Source organism: Coregonus clupeaformis, chromosome 30, assembly GCF_020615455.1.
Source record: "Coregonus clupeaformis isolate EN_2021a chromosome 30, ASM2061545v1, whole genome shotgun sequence".
Taxonomy (NCBI): Eukaryota; Metazoa; Chordata; class Actinopteri; order Salmoniformes; family Salmonidae; genus Coregonus; species Coregonus clupeaformis.
Window position 1 is genome coordinate 19312495 of NC_059221.1, and position 9036 is coordinate 19321530.

At 43.3% G+C, this 9036-nt stretch overlaps 1 protein-coding gene across 3 annotated transcripts in view; it reads left to right on the plus strand.

The window, feature by feature from the left end:
* LOC121545725 (inactive dipeptidyl peptidase 10) overlaps positions 1–9036 on the plus strand; it is a 35528-nt gene extending 26492 nt beyond the window's left edge. For all 3 annotated transcript variants that reach the window (XM_041856498.1, XM_041856499.1, XM_041856500.2), the window contains 11 exons: positions 268–315; positions 1339–1457; positions 1575–1622; positions 1821–1919; positions 4360–4426; positions 4727–4921; positions 6591–6645; positions 6781–6880; positions 6969–7027; positions 7786–7858; positions 8002–9036. In XM_041856498.1, coding sequence (XP_041712432.1) covers positions 268–315; positions 1339–1457; positions 1575–1622; positions 1821–1919; positions 4360–4426; positions 4727–4921; positions 6591–6645; positions 6781–6880; positions 6969–7027; positions 7786–7858; positions 8002–8225 — 1087 coding nt within the window. In that variant the 3' untranslated portion in view covers positions 8226–9036. The remainder of the gene's footprint in view (positions 1–267; positions 316–1338; positions 1458–1574; positions 1623–1820; positions 1920–4359; positions 4427–4726; positions 4922–6590; positions 6646–6780; positions 6881–6968; positions 7028–7785; positions 7859–8001) is intronic.

Here is a 9036-nt window from a genome sequence, read left to right on the forward strand (position 1 = left end):
AGCATTCATATACTATACTTTCTGCTGTATAGACAATGGATTCAAAGTCAGACTCAAATCACTGGGCATGTTCTGTAATTCACCCTTATCGAGAGTGTCTGCGAATCAACTGATACTAGGAATTTGTTGAGTGAAGTGTGTAAATCATAAATATCATAGAGTCCAGATGGACTAACATACAGTATCTCCACATTCAGCGGTCCTGGAATGTGGGAGTTGATTGACTGTCTCCTATTGACTGCATCACTATGTCCTCTCTGTTTGCAGCTACTTCCTCAGCACAGAAGAATCCAGACAGAGCAGACACCTGTACAGGTGAGGCCATCCCCTGTCAAAAACTACTTGATCCAGAATTTCCTCCTTCGAAGGCGTGCTGGCTTTGACTGATTAAGTGAAATTTGTTTATATCCCAAATCAATACATTTTAGTTATTAAAACATGCCCTTGTTTTACTGAATGTAATTTCTTATTTTTAAGACAAAATATATTAGTTTAGCAGCCAATGAAACAAAACTAGTTACTTGAAATTCAAGTCAAAGTAATGGTGGCTCAACAACTTTTGGGTTTCATGAGAAGGTAGATGGTGAGAGAAGTGAGCTTTGAGCTGAAGGGTTATATTGTGCAGCAGCTGAAGCCATTCCTCTCCAGTGCGCTTTAGGCAGACTGCCCACCTAACACATTTATCAGAGAGGGGACCAAGCCAACTCAGTGGATGGGATGGTGCTGTGGTAGAGAATGCATCACTAGGACGTAAAGGCTGCGTCCCAAATGGCTCCTTATTCCCTATATAGTGCACTACTTTTGACCAGGGCCCTGGTCAAAAGTAGTGTGCTATATAGGGAATAGGGTGCCATTTGGGACTCAGACGTAAAGACTGATCCACAACCTGTGATTAATGTACTCAGCCCCCCAGGTCATTCACCTTATATGTTTTATATAGTTTTTTCATTACTCTGCTTTGGGCCTCGCCAGATGATAGAGTAGAGGGAGAGAAAGGTGTCTGGTTTAAAGTGGGTTTTCTGGGGAAGGTGTATGCATTCTTTTTTGGTACTTCCCTTGGAGAGAGATAGTTATTGAGAGGTTTGAAATATAGTTTTTATTTAAAAAGTTGCCTTTATTTTCAACCTTGAAGAGTCGTATTCTTGTTTGAGAAGTCAGTCGTATTCTTGTTTGAGAAGTCAACTCAGTAATTCATTTTAGCATTGCTATCATTGTATTATTGTTTAATGAAGGTGTAATTTACAACCTTAATAAGGTATTGATTGGGACAGCTGAATAGTTTCAGATCCACTAGTTCTTTAAGGTGTGTTTGGTCACTGTTCTCTTCCTCTCTCTCAGTGCGGACCTCGAAGGGATCTTTCAACGGCAGTGTCTGACCTGCTACCTTCTAGATGGTTGCAGCTTTTTCAAAGCAGAGTTCAGCCCCAATCAGAAATATTTCACACTTTATTGCCTAGGTAGGTGCTCCACACACACATGCGTGCACACGCACACCCTCCTGCTTGAATTAAAACCGCATTTCAAGGATAATCAAATATGTACATTTTCTTTGTCTTTGATCCATGTTTCCCCAGGCCCCGGAGTCCCCAAGGTGACAGTTCACAACACGAAGGACCCTTCCAGTGAGTTAGAGTCTGGTTCCTCTGACTAGCCTGCGCCACTTTTTCTACCATCAGACACTTTTGACAGTGGCCAGTAAAGGGCAGTATGTGCAAACAAACATAACCTATAGTTTAAAGCAGTTTCAGAAACTGGGTAGTAGGGAGTAGCTATGAATAGACTGTATAAATGTCAATATATTTTTGTATGATCTCCTTTAGGATACATAGTTCTGGAGGACAACACACCACTCTCTGAGGCCCTACATGGGAAGAGACTCCCAGAGACTGTCTTTAAGACCCTCACAGCAGACAACCATGGTAGGCATGTGATACCACTCTGGGCCCATACTCACAGAGTCTAAAATGATCATTCACATGAACTGACATAACAAAACAGACTGTTTTAGGTTCAAATGGTCACAGAACAGACTGGTTCCACTTATCTCAGGCCTCTAAATAACAAGCCAAATATAGCAGCATACCCATCAAGAAAATACTTTATTTAATTAGCTGATTAGGTATCCATGGGAGCGAGAGCCTGATTCATGCTCTCCCTTTGCGGTGAGGACAGTGTGTGCGTGTGCGGATGTGTGTGTGTGTGTGGGTGTGTGGGTGTGTGCACTGTAAACATACTCAATTAACTAACTCATTGTTACAATGACACACAGGACTCAGGGGTGTTCATTTACTGGTGCTTTAGTTTAGTGCCCATAGGTTTCAGGGGGAGAATACTGATGAGCTCTGCTACAATGTTCTGTAAAACTTCAGTTAAACGCTGAGTCTTGAATAGCAGCCTGTCCCTTTTGATTGCCAGGCATCACCACACATTTCAGCAAATAAACGCTGGGTCTAAATGAATTGTTTATGAGTACCATAAACATTTTACAATAGAAGATAAAGGAGAGCAACATCATTGCCATGGATGAAACAGCAGTGTGGCTTGGCATGGTCGGCTCATATGCCAACAAGATTTCACGGTCTCACTTCAGTATTCAATGTTTGGGTGAAGTGAAAATAGGTTAGGGTTAATGTTGTTAAAAAAGAAAAAAATTGGATGGTTAAGAATAAAGTAATACGTGCTCACGTTGCCCCTAGTGGACGGTATTGAAGGCGCCTCCCGACAGGACAAGTGTTTAATACTGAAGTCTATCTGCTGTGATCTCACTGCAACTACAGGGGATACAAAGCACAACAAGGTGCAACAAGTGAAAGTATGGTGCTGAAGCATGAAATCGGGGGTGAATGATGGGCAGCCTTTGCAAGTCTGATCTGCGACTGCTATGGATTTGTTATAATGTTTATACTGGTCATACTGGTCACAATAAAGTGTGGTAGTCTTTTCAACCTTTTATTGAGCAAAAGCTTTGTGCATTAAGGGAACAGACGCCTGGCTCAAATAGAAGCCTGTCTCTAATAAGCACCGATTGTGTTCAGTGATTGATGCATAAAAACGCCCGGGCTATTAATTGAAGTTTTACCAAATATCTCTGTATACACTACTTGTCCAAAACTATGTGGACACCTGCTCGTCGAACATCTCATTCCAAACTCATGGGCATTAATATTGAGTTGGTCCCCCCCTTGCTGCTATAACAGCCTCTACTCATCTGGGAAGGCTTTTACTAGAACATTTCTGCGGGGACTTGCTTCCATTCAGCCACAAGAGCATTAGTGAGCTTGGGCACTGATGTTGGGCGATTAGGCCTGGCTCGCGGTCGGCTTTCCAATTCATCCCAAAGGTGTTTGATGGGGTTGAGGTCAGGGCTCTGTGCAGGCCAGTCAAGTTCTTCCACACCGATCTCGACAAACCATTTCTGTATGGACCTTGCTTTGTGCACGGGGACAATGTCATGCTGAAACAGGAAAGGGCTTTCCCCAAACTGTTGCCACAAAGTTGGAAGCACAGAATCTTCTCGAATCTCATTGTATGCTGTAGTGTTAAGATTACCCTTCACTGAAGCTAAAGGGCCTAGCCCGAACCATGAAAAACAGCCCCAGACCATTATTCCTCCTCCACCCAACTTTACAGTTGACACTAAGCATTGGGGCAGGTAGCGTTCTCCTGGCATTTGCCAAACCCAGATTAGTCTGTGGGACTGCCAGATGGTGAAGCATGACTCATCACTCCAGAGAATGCGTTTCTACTGCTCCAGAGTCCAATGGCGGTGAGCTTTACACCACTCCAGCCGACACTTGGCATTGCGCATGGTGATCTTAGGCTTGTGTGCAGCTGCTCGGCCATGGAAACCCATTTCATGAAGCTCCCGACAAACAGTTCTTGGGCTGACGTTGCTTCCAGAGGCAGTTTGGAACTCGGTAATGAGTGTTGCAACTGAGGACAGACAATTTTTATGTGCTGCGTGCTTCAGCACTCGGCAGTCCCATTCTGTGAGCTTGTGTTGCCTACCACTTCACCGCTGAGCAGTTGTTGCTCTGAGACGTTTCAATAACAGCACTTACTGTTGACCGGGGCAGCTCTAGCAGGACAGAAATTTGATGAACAGACATGTTTGGAAGGTGGTATCCTATAACGGTTCCACATTGAAAGTCACTGAGCTCTTCAGTAAGGCCATTCTACTGCCAGTGTTTGTCTATTGAGATTGCATGGCTGTGTACTCGATTTCATACACCTGTCAGCAACGGGTGTGGCTGAAATATCAGAATCCACTAATTTGAAGGGGTGTCCACATACTTTTGTATATATAGTGTATCTCAGCTGAGACTGTGTGTGGGCCCACCTTTGTTTATTTTCATTTAGATCTGCACCTGAAGCTGTCTATGCCCCAGAGGTATGAGGCCAAGCTGCTCCCTCTCCTCATCATTGTGTAAGTTAGAATGCATTATACACTAAGCTCATCAATGGTGTTATAACATGCTAATGACATTGTATTAAGCCTCATAACATGAGCCAATATCAAGGATTCACTTTTATAGTTTTACGGCCTATTACGTAACATTTAACAGACATTGATTTCCCCATAGTTGACCAACAGGCTAAAGCACAAGTTCACTTGTTTGGCTTCCACATCCCATTTACAACCTCTAACACCTGCCCTTTGCTCAGTCCCTCCAAATTGACATTTTTGTCCAAACCGGCTCACCCTGTTCCTCTTGTTGTGACGCAGGGACGGAGTTCCAGGCAGTCAGTCGGTGACAGAGGAGTTTGCTATGGGATGGCCTGAGGTGCTCGCTAGTACTCATGACGTGGCCTTAGCCTGGGTGGATGGAAGGAGTGGGGTCGGCTGGGGGCAGAAGATCAGTAGTGTGGATCCCCGCAAGCTCAGCTCCCTCAGAGTCAAAGATCAACTAGGAGTTGTGGAGTTAGTTTCCAACCTACAATGTTATGGGCCATGATTACATAGACTAAAAAAGTTTCCATAATGTACAGTCGTGGTCAAAAGTTTTGAGAATGACACAAATATTAATTTTCACAAAGTCTGCTGCCTCAGTTTTTATGATGGCAATTTGCGTATACTCCAGAATGTTATGAAGAGTGATCAGATGAATTGCAATTAATTCCAAAGTCCCTCTTTGCCATGAAAATGAACTTAATCCCAAAAAACATTTCCACTGCATTTCAGCCCTGCCACAAAAGGACCAGCTGACATCATGTCAGTGATTCTCTCGTTAACACAGGTGAGAGTGTTGACGAGGACAAGGCTGGAGATCACTCTGTCATGCTGATTGAGTTAGAATAACATACTGGAAGCTTTAAAAGGAGGGTGGTGCTTGAAATCATTGTTCTTCCTCTGTTAACCATGGTTACCTGCAAGGAAACACGTGCCGTCATCATTGCTTTGCACAAAAAGTGCTTCACAGGCAAGGATATTGCTGCTAGTAAGATTGCAGCTAAATCAACCATTTATCGGATCATCAAGAACTTCAAGAAGAGAGGTTCAAATGTTGTGAAGAAGGCTTCAGGGCGCCCAAGAAAGTCCAGCAAGCGCCAGGACCGTCTCCTAAAGTTGATTCAGCTGCGGGATCGGGGCACCACCAGTGCAGCACTTGCTCAGGAATGGCAGCAGGCAGGTGTGAGTGCATCTGCACGCACAGTGAGGTGAAGACTTTTGGAGGATGGCCTGGTGTCAAGAAGGGCAGCGAGGAAGCCACTTCTCTCCAGGAAAAACACCAGGGACAGATTGATATTCTGCAAAAGGTATAGGGATTGGACTGCTGAGGACTGAGGTAAAGTCATTTTCTCTGATGAATCCCCTTTCCGATTGTTTGGGGCATCCGGAAAAAAGCTTGTCCGGAGAAGACAAGGTGAGTGCTACCATCAGTCCTGTGTCATGCCAACAGTAAAGCATCCTGAGACCATTCATGTGTGGGGTTGCTTCTCAGCCAAGGGAGTGGGCTCACTCACAATTTTGCCTAAGAACACAGCCATGAATAAAGAATGGTACCAACACATCCTCCGAGAGCAACTTCTCCCACCATCCAAGAACAGTTTGGTGATGAACAATGCCTTTTCCAGCATGTTGGAGCACCTTGCCATAAGGCAAAGGTGATAACTAAGTGGCTCGGGGAACAAAACATCGAAATTGTGGGTCCATGGCCAGGAATCTCCCCAGACCTTAATCCCATTGAGAACTTGTGGTCAATCCTCAAGAGGTGGGTGGACAAACAAAAACCCACAAATTCTGACAAACTCCAAGCATTGGTTATGCAAGAATGGGCTGCCATCAGTCAGGATGTGGCCCATAAGTTAATTGACAGCATGCCAGGGTGGATTGCAGAGGTCTTGAAAAAGAAGGGTCAACACTGCAAATATTGACCCTTTGCATAAACTTAATGTAATTGTCAATAAAAGCCTTTGACACTTATGGAATGCTTGTAATTATACTTCAGTATACCATAGTAAAATCTGACAAATAAATCTAAAAACACTGAAGCAGCAAACTTTGTGAAGACCAATACTTGTGTCATTCTCAAAACTTTTGACCACGACTGTATATATTAACTATGATGTATTTTGTTTGGCCCCCACAGGTGGTTGATGCAATTGCCTTACATTGATGATCGGCGGATTGCCCTGTATGGCAAGGTTACTTTGTTTACTAAGAAAACGTTTAACCAATATTATCTGGTCATCTGGACACATGAGTTCCATATACATCATGTTGCAAAAGCATAAATCATAAATATTTTTGTTTTATGTCGCTCATGTCTTTCTCTACAGGCATTTGGTGGTTATTTATCCCTCAAGATGCTAGCTGCGACTAACCGGCTGTTTAAATGTGCAGCCGCTGTGGCTCCCATAACAGACTTCAAACTTTACAGTAAGTGAAGACCATATCATTAATAGTGTCAAACTTACTAGGACACAACAGCCATTAAGTCTTATCACAATTGTTCTACCATTTATAGGTGCTGCCTTCTCAGAGAGGTATCTAGGTCCCCCAGCTAAGGAGGAGCACACATACTTGGTGAGGATCATCTTTACCCACAAACACCATATGTTCAAATCAAATCAGATTGCATTTGTCACATGCGCCGAATACAACAGGTGTAGACCTTACCATGAAATGCTTACTTACAAGCCCTTAACCAACAATGCAGTTTTAAGAAAATAGAGTTAAGAAAATATTTACTAAATAAACTAAAGTAAAACGTATAAAATTTAAAATAATAACACAATAAAATAACAATAATGAGGCTATATACAGGGGGTACCGGTACCGAGTCAGTCACATGTTAGTCGAGTTAATTTGTACATGTAGGTAGGGGTAAAGTGACTATGCATAGATAATAAACAACGAGTAGCAGTAGTGTAAAAACAAAGGGGGGTGGCAGGAAGCTTGGCCCCAGTTATATACTGGGACGTACGCACTACCCTCTGTAGCACCTTACGGTCAGATGCAGAGCAGTTGCCATACCAGGCGTTGATGCAACCGGTCAGGATGCTCTCGATGGTGCAGCTGTAGAACTTTTCGAGGATCTGGGGGACCCATGCCAAATCTTTTCAGTCTCCTGAGGGGAAAAGGGCGTTGTCATGCCCTCTTCACGACTTTCTTGGTGTGTTTGGACCATGATAGTTTGTTGGTGATGTGGACACCAAGGAACTTGAAACTCTCAACCCGCTCCACTACAGCCCCATCGATGTGAATGGGGGCGTGTTCTTCCCTCCGTTATGATATCTATTATATGTTATAATGTCCTTCCTGTCTCTGTTGTGACCCCTCAGACAGCCTCTGTATTGGAAGATGTTCACAAGCTTAAAGATGAGAACTTCCTCTTACTACATGGGACTGCAGACGGTGAGACTTTGCTTTGCTTTTAACATCTACATTTGTCCATGTTTTTTCAGAAATATGAAATTCTACTGATGAATAACTGAATGCTTACTTGATCATTTGTGTTATTGTGTCTTGTGTGTTTGTTTGTGGCTTTGGGCATGCAGCACGGGTTCACTTCCAGCACAGTGCGGAGCTCCTGAGCCGTCTGGTGAAGGTGGAGGCCAACTACTCCCTGCAGCTGTACCCAGACGAGGGCCACACCCTGAGGGAGCAGCGCAGCATCCAGCACTTTCAACAGACCCTGGTGCACTACCTCCAGACCTGCCTGAGACACAACCCCCTCCTGGCCTCCATAGAGGAGCCAGATGAGGATGAGGAGGACGACTGAGAACTCCCACCTCTGAGGAGATACAGAGAAGTGAGGACTACCCTCCTATGCATTGCCCCAAGTCAGACTACTACTAGACACTAGTCTCTTCCCATAGCAAGATCACCAGAGTGGGAACGGACCAAGAATATCAGATCACAGCCTTTCCTACTGTACCACTTCAGAGTAACTTTGGGATCTATACCATTTATTTTGTTTGTGCTGTTTGAATTGAGTCTGCCCTGATTTTTTACACTGTGTGGATCTATTATCAAAGAAGTGACCGTGGCCAGGTCTTAATGTTGATTCTACGTAATGTTTACAAAATAGTCTAAACATGCATGTCGTAATGGCTGCATGAAGTCATAAAGTGGTTTACCATTCTTCAATGTTTTGTAATCAGGCAGATCCTAATTTGGTTCAATTTATTATAGTTAAAATCAGCCTGTTATGCTGTTATGTAATGTACATACAGAATGGGCCTACTGTCAGTCTGCTTTTTGCATGATTCTTTTCAACAGTTCCATGTGGTATTTGATCACTTTGGATGGATACAATCAGAATGAACAAACCCAACAAAATATAACTTGATAAAAGCACATTTCTTGGAAGTCTATTTCAGAATTTAGTTATGTTTTTCTTTATTTCATTTGATAGTCATGTATACTTTGTTGTTCATTGTAATGTGAACTGCAAATGTTTAACACCTCCCAATCAAAGCCATGGAACATCCATGGTGCACTGCATGTAGTCTGTTTGCAATTGAATGCCCAACTTGAAATGTTTCCTTTTTTTTGTTTTACTAAATCCTTACAATAAAGAATAAAGTCCT